We start from the raw sequence: 16,034 nt of genomic DNA on the forward strand, positions 1-16,034 counted from the left end.
AACGGAAATAAACAGAAAAATACAGCAATTTTTCACCATTTCAAGTCGGGCGAGGTACAAGAGCTCAACCTCACTAACGATCAAAGACTAATTGGAGTGGATTGTGGGTTCATTAAAACGAAGAGAGCGAGTATTGGCCCTTACAGTTGTTTACAAGAGTGAGTATACGAAACTTCAGTTTTTCTCTGACTGCCAGCGTCAGTGTTTTTTTTTTTACGTTAACATGAGCAAAGGCCATAAGGCCTGTGTGCTTTACTATACATTATCAATATTCGCCATTATTTATGCTAACGGAATCATCGCCTTTATGCTTCCAGGCATGTTGACAAAAAGTTGACAAGAGAAACGCGCTCTCGTGTGTTGTTTTGAAGTTACTTTACGGGATTTGCAAACTAGAACCTTCGGAACTGTAACGTTACTGAAATTAATGATGTTTCTTCTATTATTATTTAAACGTCACATAGTTAAATAGCAATACTTCAAAAACGTGGATATATTATTTTTAGACAGTGGAAGTGAGTTTTATATTGAGTTACTATATGCATAAAGGTAAACAATATTAATAATAGCTGCTTACAATTAATACTTATTTTATTTGAATTTTGTAAACATTGGTTCTACGATGCTAAACGTTTACAGATGCGTACAGTTAAACAATAATACGTCATTGTCAATAGCTGCCTGTTGATTTCCAATACTGTGCAAGATATCAATAGGATTCATAACGTTACGATAACATATATGCCATATAGTCAATCCAAAGGATTTCCGGTGTCATTTACGCAATTTTCCCTTTTAGAAATCTGATATAGTTTATGCATTACAGCTAGAATACTCAGCTGGGTTTATTGGTGACTTATAACTGCGCAATATATTGATATTTGCTCACAGGTTTTAAGCCAATATTATTCTGTGCACGTCCAATAGCGCTATGACGTTATCGAGCGTTGCGTTCTCCGACGCCGTGAAACTCTGAACATGTATTGGGCGAACACTAGAAGGGGCGGGGCCAATTTGGTGTCGGCGTCCCCTCTAGGGATTCGATTGGCCGAGTCCTCTTCGACGCGCTAATCTGATTGGACGGTCCGCCGTGCTCACGGCGCGTAATTGGCCGCTTGAGATGTCAGTCAGACGGGTTTCCTTCCTCTTTATGGGGAGCGTTTGGTTTTTAATGCCAGTTGTATCTTGGGGCGCGGCCCATTGAACAATCTAGAACACTAGATCAACACTATCGAGCCCTATCGGATTTTCTGACAGAGTGTACTTTGTTTACAGGTTTCTCGCCGTGATCTTTATGTGAGGATCGCGACGGGAGGAGAGACGTGGGGCTGAGGCTGAGAGAGAGAGAGAGACAGAGAGAGAGAGAGAGAGAGAGAGAGAGAGAGAGAGAGAGAGAGGCAGGTGGACATCATTGTGTCTTCTTGGATCTGTGCTCATCATCGCTATTGAGATCTCATTGTCTGGTCCTCTGGTCCACAACAGGGATATAAACTGCATCAGGAGACATTTTCCACTGCTTTCTACCTTACCACATAGGTGTCCGTCAGGCTGAACCATGGAGGCCATTGCCAAGTATGATTTTAAAGCAACTGCAGATGATGAGCTGAGTTTTAAACGTGGGGAAGTATTGAAGGTAAGGAATGATTATTTAATGTGTATCATTGTTTATCAATATAAATCCTCCTGGGCATATGAGCTATATAGTTTTATCTCGATCAGGATGTCTAGAAGTGCCTAATTAAATACTAAAATGACACTTATAGGTTATATTGGATCTGCATTGATTGGTTATTGATTCGTTTTATGGTTTGATCTTCTGGTCGCATGCCTGGAAGAAAATATGCCATTTACATGAAGTAGAACAGATGATTATGCTATTGTAAAAAAAATCTTACATTGAGATTTTTCATGGGCGATTTCTTTTTCATCAGCATTTCATTTTTTTTAGAGAAAAGAACAGAATAGTCTGACTTTATCTTTGTAAAGTTACATTATGCCATCATGTCAAAGCTTGGCTCGCCACAGAATAAAACTGACTTTTATCTGACATTTTTGATGAAAGAAGTTTCAACATCACCATGCCGTTTGGTGCTGCTCTTATTTTGTGTGTCAGCAGACCAACGCTTGCTCGCTTCTTGGTATCTGCGTCTGCTTAAAACCAAATTTAAAATGGACTTTTTTTAAATCTCTGAGGTAAATTGTTTGTCTTCGCTCTAGTTCCTTCATGATTAACTTTTCCTTTTACGGTTCCTTTGCTGACATCCTAACGTCCTGTTCACAGAAATTATTCCAATGAATTTTGCTTGAATTAGTGTAAAAGTTTAAACTTCACCACGCCGTTTTATGCTGCTCTTATTTTGTGTGTCAGCAGACCAACGCTTGCTCGCTTCTTGGTATCTGAGTCTGTTTAAAACCAAATTTAAATTGGTTCCGTCATGATGAACTTTTCCGTGTACTGTTTCTTTCCTTGTACACCTTTCAATGCTAACGTCCTGTTCACAGACTTAATAATAATTCCAAACAGATGACATTTTGGGAAATTATTCCAATACATTTTGCATGAATTGGTGTTCTTCCGGAACACAGAACGGCTAAAATTAAACAAATAAAAAATCTCCCCGGCTGACATTACGAGTGGTGGTTGGTCGACTGGTGCATCTCTTATCCTACAATATTGTATATTTCAACATATCAGCAACATCAATATGTTCACATGTCTATTTATATATATATACTTATTTAGCAGATGCTTGTATCTAAGTGACTTGGAAGACAAAAAACAAAACAAACAGGAATTTTTCATAAATGAGTTGATGGTCAGCATTTGAAACTGACGAGCTAAGTAGATATTTTAGAGTGTTTGCTGTAGGGACGAATAAACAAATGATAGCAAAAATAGATTTCAGCGACTAGTTCCTGTGCATCTCAAGGTCATCATTTCCTCACTTCTAATATCCGTTTCGTGATGTCAGTGTGGGTTCATCCATCAAAACGGCAGCTCCTCGGAGTGACTGTTTACGCAAGCACATCAATTCTCTTTTCTCTTGCGTCTGAATGTTAATCTCAAGCGCAGCATCTGTTAATCCGGCCAGACCTCACAGCTGTATGCTGTCCAGCTTATGTAAAGCCGCGATCTTTCTCTCTCTCCCTAAGGAGAGTTCAAGCCGTCCCTCTTGGAGCTGTATTGCAACATATCAGCCGTGTGGAGGAAAAGGCTTGTACTTAAGTGCTCGGAGATTGAAACGCAATCATTCTAATCCTTCAGGTTAAATTTGGGGTCATCATTCGTGCATCATGCATGCATAAGCCTGTCACAAACACATCAACAGCATCAGTCCCGTTGATCTGATTACTACACAAGACTATCATCAGGTCTTTGTCTTTGCGATGGGACGGCAGAGTCACCAAATGAACCACGTCCTGGAGTGGTGGGGAAGAAAACGGATGCCATTGGGAAGGATTATGGCATTGGTCTATTCCTCTATGGACTTTTTTTTTTTTTTCTCGACTTCAGATTATATTGTTGGATAATGCATGCAGAACAACACGGTAGTAATGAGATAAATTATTGCTCATTGAATTATGTTTTATGTTGATTACATGTCCAGAATATTTTTAGTTCCTTTTACACTAGTATGAGAACTATATACGCAAGCAGGAATTCACCTGAAAATGAATATTACGTCTATGTAGGCACTTACGTCATTCTAAACCTGAATGACTTTTCTTCTGTGGAACTCAAAATATGGCTTTCATTATAAGGACAATAAAAACGTCTTCTCTTTTTTTTAAAAATCCCCCTGTGGTGTAAAATTACGTTTTAAATGTCGTTTATAGGTCTATGTGGTGTTTTTAATGTTTTAAGATTAACCATGTGCAAATTTCTAAGCCAACACCATTCATGAGTCTTTTTTCCTTAAAACTGCAGTAAAAGATAGGCAGTCTCAAAAACGTTGTTTGAAATCACTGGTGTTTCTTGCGTCACAAACTACCCTTTAACCAATCACGTCATCCTGGGGGCGGGGCTTAGCATATCATCAATACTATGCTGTGAAGCAGGGGAGTCTCAAGAAGCCAGGTTATCCCGGTATATTTTTCTGTTGATTTAAATAATCGGGTAGATTTAGCAATATAGCAGGTGAATTATGTATATGATGTATATTACGACGTTATGATGACCTATGTGCCTTTCTCCACTGACGTTCTAAGATGTTCAATGTGTTTGTAAGGATGCTGATTTGGAGGCCGCAACTGTTTGACACATTATTAGCTATTTGATTGCATAGTCAAGCAAAAGGCTAATCATATTAATTACCGTTATGTGTCCAACATTGTACATGAAACGCATTACCATTGTGCTACATCGATGGATCTCTGAAGTGGTGCGAGTGAGTGGAGGCGGGACTAATTAGCATATTCATGAATCAGTACATTAAATGAAGCAAGAGTGTAGAGTTACATTCAAGCCATTTTATGGCATGATTCGCAGGGGGAACAAACATTTAAAATGTGTCATTTTGGTGGTCAACGATGAGTTTTAACCTAAGAGGTAAAATTATTGACCGCAGGTGGACTTCAAGTATCTTTATTTGTGGTCCACAAAAAATAGAAAGTCAGACAGGTTTGGAATGACATACCGGTGAGTGAAAATAATTTTTTTTGGCTGAACTATCTGTTTAATTTGACATTGTTTTTTTAAAATGTGTCAGGTGAGGTATTTCAGCACACGTGAAAATAGACGGTCTTTATTTTTGCTGATCATCAAACACAATGACACGCATTGTTATCTCTAAAAGCAAAGTTTGCTCAATCTCCTCAACAAGCTGCAAGATATGTTTTCGGCCCTGTGCGTTAGAATGTTCTGGATCTATCTGACAAGTTTTATCAGTGTGTGTTTATGGGCTGGTTCACACTACCCCAACAAGCATAGCAGTTTGGTGTAACATTGTGTGCAAACATTAAGTTACTTTACCATGAGCCTAGAATACCGACTGTCTCCAAATCTTCCCACTTTCTACAATTCCTCTTACTTTTCTGCAGTCTAATGGAAGGAAAAAGAGATCACCCATGTTCTCATGTAGATGTTCAGTGCTGTGCTTTCTTTATGGTTCTGTGGAGTCGGTGGTCACACTGTGCGCATTTGAGAGCGCTTTCTTGTTTCTTTTCATTTTGCATCTGTGTTTTGATGAGGAAGTGATTCCTCAGAGTGTACAAAAAAAGACCATAAGTCAGCAAGGGTGCTGAAATATCCAGAAGAGGGAGAGGTCTTCTTTAATGTCTGCTGTCAGCATTTTATTTTATCCTAGATTTATGTTTTGACATGAAAACCGTATGCAAATGAGATATGCAAAAGTCACCACCACAATGCAACGGGGTTCTTGGTGGTTGTCAAGTTCATGCTTTGCAGCTGCTCAGGTCTTCTGAGTGGGTTTTAAAGGAATTGCTATGTAGCAGTAGTGCGGTGATTTCTGTTTGTTTAAGCAAATTAGATCCACCCTAAAGGGTTAGTTCACCCAAAAATGAAAATTCTGTCGTTAACTACTCACCCTCATGTCGTTTGACACCCGTAAGACCTCCGTTCATCTTCTGAACACAAATGAGGATATTTTTGTTGAAATCCGATGGCTCAGAAAGGCCTTCATTGACACTAATGTCATTTCCTCTCTCAAGACCCATAAAATGTACTCGAAGGTCTTACAGGTGTCGAACGACATTAGGGGAAGTAAATAATGACATCATTTTCATTTTTGGGTGAACTATCCCTTTTAAGTTCTTTTCTTTTCTTTTTTTTAAAACTTCTTGATTATTTATCTTTCAGCTGGTCAGCCACTTATAGATGTGCCATCTAGTAAAACATGGACATATCTGAAAACGGTGGTGTGTATGAAACCCGCAGGTTATCGCTTGATCCGAAGATCTAGACTGACCCATATAACTGTACCCAAAATCATCACAGACTGAGGTTTCAGTGGTGAACATGCTCAAGCCATTTTGTCTTAGTTTCATTTCTGCTGCAATGGCCAAATGATCTAAGTGTAGTTCACCTTATGATGCCGTTTTATGCCTTGTTTTTGGTGGTCCATCTTTGTGTTTCCAAAAGACCGATACTGATATCACGAGAGCAGGGTGTCTGGTGTAATACTAATAAATAATACAATTTAATGGCAATAAATGAGAAATATAAAATAGTTACTGTGAAATGTAAACACACCTATTTTAATATACTTTAAAATGTAATTTATTCCTGTGATCAAAGCTGTATTTTCAGCATCATTCCTCTCTAGTCTTCAGACACATGATCCTTCAGAAATCCAAATCATAAATTTGATGCTCAGTTATTATCAGTGTTGGTAACATTTGTGCTGCTTAATATTTTTACAACCTGTGATATCTTTTTTCCCCAGGATTCTTTGAACAGCATTAATTCAAAATGGAAATAATTTCTAACAAAATAAATCTTTACTATTACTTTTTTTTTTTCAATTTAATAATAGTGTGGGTGTAATGGTACATGTATCGGTACCAAACTGTTTAGGTACAGGGCTTTCGGTTCAGTGCACGTGTGTACCGAACGGTTCTGAATGCAATCATTAACACTTAACAGTCGGCTTGTTTTAAGCGCAGAACACACTTTAATCCGAGTTCCTGCACAAACATGAAGTATTCAGTCCGTTATCAAGACATTTAAACGATAAATGCCATTTTGATGCTTTTAATAAGATATGACTGATGACTGTATAGGTGCTTTAGTTCAAACGGCGCAAGTGAAGGCGATCATCTCTTCCTAAAGAATAAACATGAATTAACGTCTCTTACAATTTACTGAAATGTATCATATGTCGTGTAATCGCTCAATCGGTGCTTGCAATGTCCCGTAGCATCACATTTACCTCAGGCAGACATTTAGTGTCCACAGCTGTAAGTTCACTAAAGAAACAAACTCTTTTACTAAATATATGCAGTGATGTTTGGGTTATTTAATATGTGTTTAAATAAATCTGTCATGATTTGACAGCCATCTATAAATGTGAAAAATGTGAAATTTATGAGTGTTGATTATTAGATCTAAAAATAAATAACTGAATTGAGGCTAATAGTTGGGCTCTGTCGTTAACCTTTAATATTACAATGTGTAGCCTTAGGACTCCCTATATTTACAGCGTTATCTTTTAAGAAACTTTTAGTTATAATTTAATTAATTTAAAGGGATAGTTCACCCAAAAATGTAAATTGTCATTAACTCCTCACTCTAATGTCGTTCCACACCCAGAAGACCTCCGTTCATCTTCAGAACACAGTTTAAGATATTTTATATCTAGTCCGAGAGTGTAGGCAAGTGTATGCACACTATACTGTCCATGTCCAGAAAGGGAATAAAAACATCATCAAAGTAGTCCATAATGTCACGTGATTTCAGCAGACATGCGATCTGAATCATGAATCAATCCGCTGATTAATAACCGTTCTAATCTTTATTTGAGGATTGAAAACAAACATGAAAGAGAAGACAATGCTGAATAAAGTCATAGTTTTTGTTATTTTTGTACCAAAATGTATTTTCGATGCTTCAAGAGATTCTAATGAACTAACTGATGTCCCATATGGACTACTTTGATGATGTTTTTATTCCCTTTCTGGACATGGACAGTATAGTGTGCATACACTTAGATACGCTCTCGGACTAAATATAAAATATCTTAAACTGTGTCTGAAGATGAACGGAGGTCTTACGGGTGTGGAACAGCATTAGGGTGAGTCATTAATGACATCAATTTTTTCATTTTTGGGTGAACTAACTCTTTAAGGACAGACACAATTTTTTCAGTAAACCACTGTTAAATTTATATAAACAAAAAGCAATTTTGTAGAACTGCAGTACCGAAAATCATACCAAACCATGAATTCAAAACCAAGGTACGTACCGAACCATAATTTTTGTGTACCGTTACTTCCCTAGTTAAAGGGATCATTCACCAAAAATATAAATTGTCATCATTTACTCACCCTCAAGTTGTTCCAAACCTGTATGAGTTTCTGTCTTCTGCTGAACACAGAAGTTATTTTGAAGAATGTTGGTAGCAACCATTGACTACCATAGTATTTTTCCCCTACTGTGGTAGTCAGTGGTTGCTCAATGCTCTATCTACTTGTTTAGAAACATTCTTCTAAATAACTTCTTCTGTGTTCAGCAGAAGAGGTTTGAAACAACTTGAGGGTGATTAAATGATGACAGAATTTTCATTTTTGGGTGAACTAACCCTTTAACTAGGGGCTGTTTTATGATGTTTAATGGGCTCCACTTACAATGTTAGAATGCTTTTTACATCAAAAACTGTCAGAATAAAAAGCATTTCTCCTACCCTGATTTTACCCTCAGCTCTGAACACACTGAAGTCTCACAGCAGACACGCCCCTTTAAACAGTGTAAACGCCCACTGATGTGATTGGCTAACGTCTTTCCATTTGAAATAGTATTACTCTCTCTTTAATAGCGTTTTTACTATTACAGTTCTCATGGTTAACTAATTGTGAAAAGTGTTGCATTATATTAAGATTGTGGCATGAACATTGTAGCCGATCTCACACACACGTTGAGCGTGTTGAGTGCATCTCGTCATTGCACACTGTACACTAACGAATGCTTTCATCTTCACTAATAGTGCAAACGTGAAATAGTTAAGAGATTTTCTGAATAAAACGGAAGTCACTGATAAACGCGTTGGTGTCACTGATAAACTCTGTTTGATTGACAGCTTCAGCGTGAGCTGCTCCAATGATTGTAAAGGGAGCTTTCTTTGATCACTTTCTTTATAGGATTTAAATATTATCATCTTACTAGTAAAAAAAAGTTTACGTTGAGTCACTGGTTTAGTTTACTGGCACACACAGACGAAGAACATCTGACTACATGGCTCATCACATTTCAGATCAGGCATTAGAATGAACCCAGTGCACACTTACATGTTGCAATATTACCAAAGCCCAATCACTGCACAATATTTTGTTATTCTCAATTTTTTGATCCGTTTTGCTCCTCGTGTCGGTGGGTGGGGCTACAGAAGCAGGCGTACGCGTTCATCTGTTGAGGCGCCGTTTCAGCATAAGATGACCTCAAGGGTCCATATATTCTGAGATCGATCGTTTTCTATACAAGCTTTTCTTTGACTAACAAGGAAGTTTTCAGCAACTTTTATATAGCAAAGGCTCGAGGGGAAATAATTTATTTAAAAAAACTGACCATAAACTTTTGAACAGGGGTGTATATTGTTAGAAAAGATTACTATTTTAAATAAATGCTGCCCACACACCCTTTTTTTTTCTTTTTATTCACCAAAAAATCCAGAAAAAAATCACAGGTTATAAAAAAATTAAGCAGCCCAACTGTTTCCAACATTTGTATATTTGTATCATTTCCAGCTTTGTACCGCAGAAATAAACGAAAGTATATTAAAATAGAAAATTATTGTAAATTAAAATGTTTTCTGCATGTTGCAAATAAATCAAATAAATAAAGGCTCCGAGCATAAGAGGCTTCTTTCAAAATCATTAAAAATACACCTTTTAAATAATATTTGCATTATATTGTAATTAAATGTAATGTTTTATAATATCATTTTTGTGTTATTATAAAAGTAAATGTTTTTTTTTTTTTTTTTGCCTGTTTCAGCATGTGATGGACACACATAGAGGTTGGGAACACTGTGCATAGATATAATGCACCGAAATGGATTTTAACACTGTCCTCTTGTGTATGAAGTTTGGTCCATTAGTCGAGCGGAGTAAGTGCATGTATTCAGACCCATTATGATAGTGCTATCATGCTTTTAACAGGGCTTTGAGTTTTAAGACACTAAAGATACCGGTACAATCCTCTTTGACTTGCAAGAATGCACTTTGTGACAATGATCTCACACATTGACATTTAAAGTTTTAAGAGTTAACAAGGGCTTCTGTGGGGTTTTCACTTGCTACCAAAATAAGTGGAACAACCATTTTTTTCTCTTTAATTGACTCCTAATTCATCTGTAAGACAAAAAAAGACAGTGTTTTGTCTTCTCATTTTCACTTCCCTCTTCTTGTTTGGCTTTTAATAGCTGATTGGCCTGCAGAATAATTTTCTTAAATGGACAACAGTGGCTGTTATTTTTTTTAATATATTGCAGAACAAACACCGACCGGCTGATAGCTGTCGCTGAAAGGCCAAGCGTCTTTGAATTGACCTTTCATTGGGCTTAAATGTTCACATAGAGGCTGATTGAGAAAGACTGCTCCGTTTATTGGTCTGTCTCATCTTAGAAGAGGGATGGAGACGGAGTTTGTGAGAACATTTGCTCGAGGGGTCGTTGTCCCGCTGACATGAACGTGTTTGCACTGCTGTTGAAACATGCCACGTGCGCTTCTTCCTGGGATAGCAGCACAGCTCTTAAATGACTCCTTATGCTCCAGACTCTTTATTCTACGAATAACCAGGAGCATTTTATTCCAAAAGGAATGAAAAGGTTTTTATTCCGGTGCTCTCGAGTGATTCAGATACACTACAGTAGAGAGAAGGCTGCTAAGTTAAGCCTAACTTGTCTTGCTGGTTTGGTAATAAAATGTGTTGCCCCACATCTTGGCTTCGATTCCCAGGGATGCATGAACTGATCAAATTTATTTCTTGAAATCAGTTTGGATAAATTATCGGCCAAATGCGCACATGTATTAAAGTTCGATGTGTAATGTTGTTGTTGTTGTCAATGTGATGTTATTATGTTTGTAAGCACTGTTATTTGTTTTTGTTTTTTTTTACACACATTTTTTATTGACAAGACTAAACATTGACGGAGGGCCCTGGGAATATCTTATTCACTGGGGGTTGAGCTATTTTTGCAACCACATAGCAACGCCCTGACAACCGTGCATCATGCATGCATCACGTTAAAAGAGATCAAGACATTTTCTCTTAAAAAGATCAATGATTCGTTTACTTGATCGTAAATCTATCAAATGGAATATGTGACCAATAATAAATTAGATTTAAAAAAAAAAGTTTTCCCCATTTTCACTCTTTCCTACTTAGTTGCGTCGGATTAAATGACATCTACTCAGTGATGGAGTTTATTTAATATATCGTTTGCATAATTTACCCTGTAGATGGAGTAATGTGATTTTACCACAGGACTTCTGTAATATTAATGGCCAGTTCTCACTGGATAAGAAATCTCAGTAAAACCAGCAGAAGTGGAATACGCTCCGCCATCCACCACCCTGTTGTCATGTGCGTTAGGTTGCTTCCTGATATTGTGCACAAACACATATCATCTATATATAACCTATATATAACAGTTAGGTCCGGTCAAAATATTAATTAATTAAATTCTGATAGGAATTTCTGTTGGTAATGGGCACTTACCCAAAGCTAAAATAAGTTTTGCGCCTCTGACAAGTGCTTTTGACCTTTTTGTTTAAAAAAAAATCTGAATTGGTTTGCCACAGACTTGTCCCACCTCCTAGAAGCTCCTCCAAAGGAAAAAAACCCCACTGAAAACTACTTTTAAACAGGAAATTGCGGAATATTTACTTATATTTACAGCGGGTCTTTTCGAATGGGATTTGCATTGCCTGAGGTCATTTTTCCAGACCTTTTTCCAGAAAGAAGCAGGTTTGGTAATAATTACTTTAACCCACCTCTCCATGTTTCCATCCAAATTAATATTAATGAACTACAAGTGCTTACTATAGAGTTACGGTTAAGTTTAAGGTGAGTTACTTGTAATTACGCATAATTTACTGTTATTACTAAAGTACGTACGTGTAGTAATGTGTAACTGTCACCTTAAAATATTACCAATTACTCAACATTTTACATAGCAACCATTTAAATGGTTAGACACAGTCAAACAATACATTTGAAACGGTTTAGATTGAAGAAAACATCTGCATATGTGCATAATAAATATTATTAAATATTATTAGTATATTCGTAATGCTGTTGTTGTCGAATGACTGTAATTTTCTATTTGGCCAGAAAGCAGAAATATAAACTATTGAAATTGGTTCTGCATTTATTGTCAATATTTGTCGTGATGATTGGTAACACTCACACTTTTTTTTATTTTAAACAGGTCCGGTGTTAAAAGTCAGTCGCAGGTTTACTAATGAGTAGTTGCAGATGCTGGCAATGCTTTAACTTGGCAGCAATGTTTTTTTTTTTAGGTTTTATTTAATTCCTCCACAGTTTCGTTTTCTCCCTTGCGAATGTAGAATCATTACTGTATCTGTCCCCTGCGTTTAACCTCTGAAGACTTCATAAAGCTGGCTCATGTTTTATATGAATACTGCGCTAATGTTATTAGCCCTTTACGTAGTTGGTATATCAGTTGGGGAAATTTCCCTCTAGCTGTGGAAATGAGATTAAATAATCCTGGAAAATGGTAATAAATACAGTTTGCTTGTGCCGCAAAAGACTGACACAATTTGCATTGACATAAATAGCTTGTATTTGTTTTTCCAAGTGTTCTCTCTCTCTCTCTCTCTCTCTCTCTCTCTCTCTCTCTCTCTCTCTCTCTCTCTCTCTCTCTCTCTCTCTCTCTCTCTCTCTCTATCTCTCTATCTCTCTATCTCTCTCTCTCTCTCTCTCTCTCTCTCTCTCTCTCTCTCTCTCTCTCTCTCTCTCCTACTTCGTCTCCTCTCCTCAGACTGTGACACACACACACTGATCTTTTCCTTGAGATGAGTCGGTGGAGACAGACATGATTTAACAGGCTCTGATCCATTGCCCTCGGCCTCTAGTCAAGCTGAATTTAGCATGTCAGCCATTAGACTTCATGGCTTCCCTCTCAGTTCATCTGTTCTTGTCTCCTTTGCTATGAATTCAGAGTCTGTTCACTGACAAAGCACCCAGAAGCCGCTGGTTTTTTGATGAGAGTTGGTGAGTTTTGGCAACAGAGACCAGTTGAGTAGGATGCAACTTTATGCAAATGAGGTGCAGCAGCTACCAATGGGAGTTAAGACTGTGGTTGGGTTGGTACAAAAAATTTGGCTTCTGTGCCATACCAGCTTACTAAATCGATACCTCGGGCAACAAATACGCAACGACAAATGTCTTGCGCAACTGATGAAATTAAACTACAACAGTCAGCATTAAATATGCCTTGCAATTTGTAACCACAGTTATAAAACATAACACTGACCTATTAATTAAACACATCTTTATAAAATATAATGCGTTAAAACACTGCAAAATTACAATGCATTTTAACTTTGGTTACAATTATTTATGAAAAAATATAGTGCTTCGTAACATTGTGAATATCTTTATAAGGCATTATACATAAAGGATTTAAGAAAAAAGTTTAATCAGCAAGGATACTAAAATACATATAGTAATGCATTAGGGATGCAGCGATACAGTAAGTCCACGGTTCAATACATACCTCGGTTTTTAACCACGGCTTTTCGGTTCGGTTTTTTGGCTATTCTATTCTTAGGTGACAGGAATAGAAAAAGGTTAAGGAGAATTTTTTTTTATTGCAATACTCTTTCTTTATTTTACTTAAAAGACTTGAAAACCCTTTCTTAAGCTTAACTTTACTTAAAAACCCTTTTATAATTTCCAAGCGTATTGTACAATATAAAATAAATATATAAAGATTTCCAGTGGCAGCTCATAGTCTTCAATATACAACATTGATCAAAAGCTACTGTATCAAAGGTCTTTTTTTTTTTTTGATCAACATCATTTTAGAGGTGAACTGTCCCTTTTAGAGGTGAACTGTCCCTCAATATAAACTTCTATTAGCATTGTGATTTTTAGTCACTGTTAGTTGCTTCAGGCTGCTCTTGGCAGCCTAAAGTTCTTCATCATCATCTCAGAGGGAAATGGCAGCAGGCTTGTGGTTTCTTCCACCTGTTCTGGAGTTTTCTGCTGTGCCCTAGATGTGGAGGTGGGGGCTGTTACCTCCTCGAGCCAGCAGCATCCTGAACACATCATTCCTGTACAGAGCAGGTCGTGTTGCATGCAGGTTTGGTGGGTGTCACAAATATGAAGTGAAACATTTGAGCACTTAATAATGAAGTAAAAAGCCCTTCAAAGGTGTTTGTTACAGCTTTTGGAATGACTTTCGTATTAAATCGGCCTTCAATAAAACTTGACTGCTTATGCAGTAGAAAGGCAAAAAAATTAGTGCTTACCTGACTAGAGACAATGGAGAAAAAAAGGCTGTTTGTGTTCCCTTCTACCAAATAGGTTGGAGAATGTCAACACCATGGACTGTAAAGGTGACGTCACCCATAGGATTCTGAAGAGCAGTTTTGAAGCGTAAAGTAGAGACGAGCTAGCCAAGTTTTTACAATAAAACCACCTTCTAGCCCAAAACCAAGTCCAATAGCTTTTCTGGGGGTTCTCCAGAAAAAAAAAAAGTGTGTTGTTTTGGAATGGTTTGTCTGCTAAAATTTGTATTCCTAGGTCTATATATCACATAATTGAGGTTGTTTCACTTCAACCCGCGAACATGGAAAACAACTCGCGGGAAAACCGCAGACTTGGCAACACCGTCCAGTTGAGATTCAGTTCTGTTGACATTTGACAACTAACATTATGCGTCGCTCCGTTGCTCTGATTGGTTGTAGGTCTATTCAATTGAGGTCTTTCCTGGTTTGGTTAAAACACGCCCCATAATCACAGCCCAATGGAGCAGATTCTGACTAGAACTGAGCATGACGACGTCAGGCTAGAGACGAGCTGGCCGTTGCCATCTTGGCAGTGCGTTATCGTGTGTCATTCCTGGATAACAGAAAATGGTCAAAGAGGCGGGCTGTGGGTGGAGCTGAGGTGACACGATGACTAACAGACAGAGGATAAATGGCTATCCACCTGTCACTCAAAGTGGCCACGCCCCTAATTATGCAGAACTTTAAGGCTTTATATAATGTAAACAAATGAGTTATAAAAAAATGCACCCCCCTCACAGTTGTCATGAAGGGCAAAATTAGCCTTATAGACCAAAACCACAATTTTTTTACCAGGCTGGAAACATGTTTTTTTCTGCTGTAAAGTTGGGCATTTTAACATGGAGCTCAATGAGATTCTGCTCCCTTCTGGAGCCAGTCCCTAGTGGCCAGTCGAGGATTTGCAGTTGAAAACACTTCTGTATTGGCTTCAACAGAAACTTGGTCAATCAACACCCATAATTCACTGGACGTTTTGCCGTCCATGACCACTCTGAAATGGATACACTTGACCAGTCAAATTACACTTAAGGCTCGTCCACCGAGTGGTACAGTTCAGTACAAAATTGTTGCCATTTTCATTCAGATTTTGTGAATGGAACTCTAATTCCAAACTGTACCGTACCATTTTTAATAATAAAATAATAATAGATTATTAATAAAAACAAAACGGTTCATTATGTAAGGTCTTTATACACCACTGAAAAGATAGTTATGTGGATTGTATTGCATTTCTGTCAAGAGATCCTCCTAAATATTACACAGTGTAAAGCCTCTTAAAGCCAATTTTTTAAAAATAAATTACGGTTAATCGCAAGTTATTATTAAATTCATTATTAATCCAGATACTTGTTATAATCTATTTTTAAATTGCATTTCTCTATAATTATAAAAAATGATAGTGTCAAATATTCCATTTTCCCCACTCATTTTATGTCTACATGGGTCATTCATTAGTGGACACTGTTTTTTAGCACTGTATATTTATCACATTTTATACTTTATTGCCAATTATCCAGTCACATTTTATATTTCCAATCGTTATTGTAGTTGTTGATAAAAGACATTGATTTTTAATGTATGCTTAGGGTTTGAAGCCAGTGGCAGGTCCTTTATAGGGATAGGTTTGTGTAAACTCTTAGGCTGATAGCTTGCTCAATGACAGCAACAGCTCAATGGTTTTACCTTGATGTTATCTGTAATCAATAGAGGGGCTCTTCAAACTGATGGGGAGGCTGTGGCCTTGTGGCCTACTCTAATTTAAATGACTCTTCTTCTACGGTATGCGAGCGGAGCGGGATGCTCCTGTTGAAGTACATTTTAGT

The 16,034-nt window shown here is 37.4% G+C and overlaps 1 protein-coding gene across 1 annotated transcript in view; it reads left to right on the forward strand.

The window, feature by feature from the left end:
- The window catches only part of grb2b (growth factor receptor-bound protein 2b), a 51,181-nt gene continuing 35,147 nt past the window's right edge, over positions 1–16,034 (forward strand). Inside the window, exons 1-2 of the mRNA XM_067459084.1 lie at positions 1–158; positions 1,276–1,633. Of these exons, the coding sequence (XP_067315185.1) occupies positions 1,556–1,633 (78 nt within the window). The 5' untranslated portion in view covers positions 1–158; positions 1,276–1,555. The remainder of the gene's footprint in view (positions 159–1,275; positions 1,634–16,034) is intronic.

The sequence above is a fragment of the Pseudorasbora parva genome, chromosome 2 (assembly GCF_024679245.1).
Source record: "Pseudorasbora parva isolate DD20220531a chromosome 2, ASM2467924v1, whole genome shotgun sequence".
NCBI classification, from domain to species: Eukaryota; Metazoa; Chordata; class Actinopteri; order Cypriniformes; family Gobionidae; genus Pseudorasbora; species Pseudorasbora parva.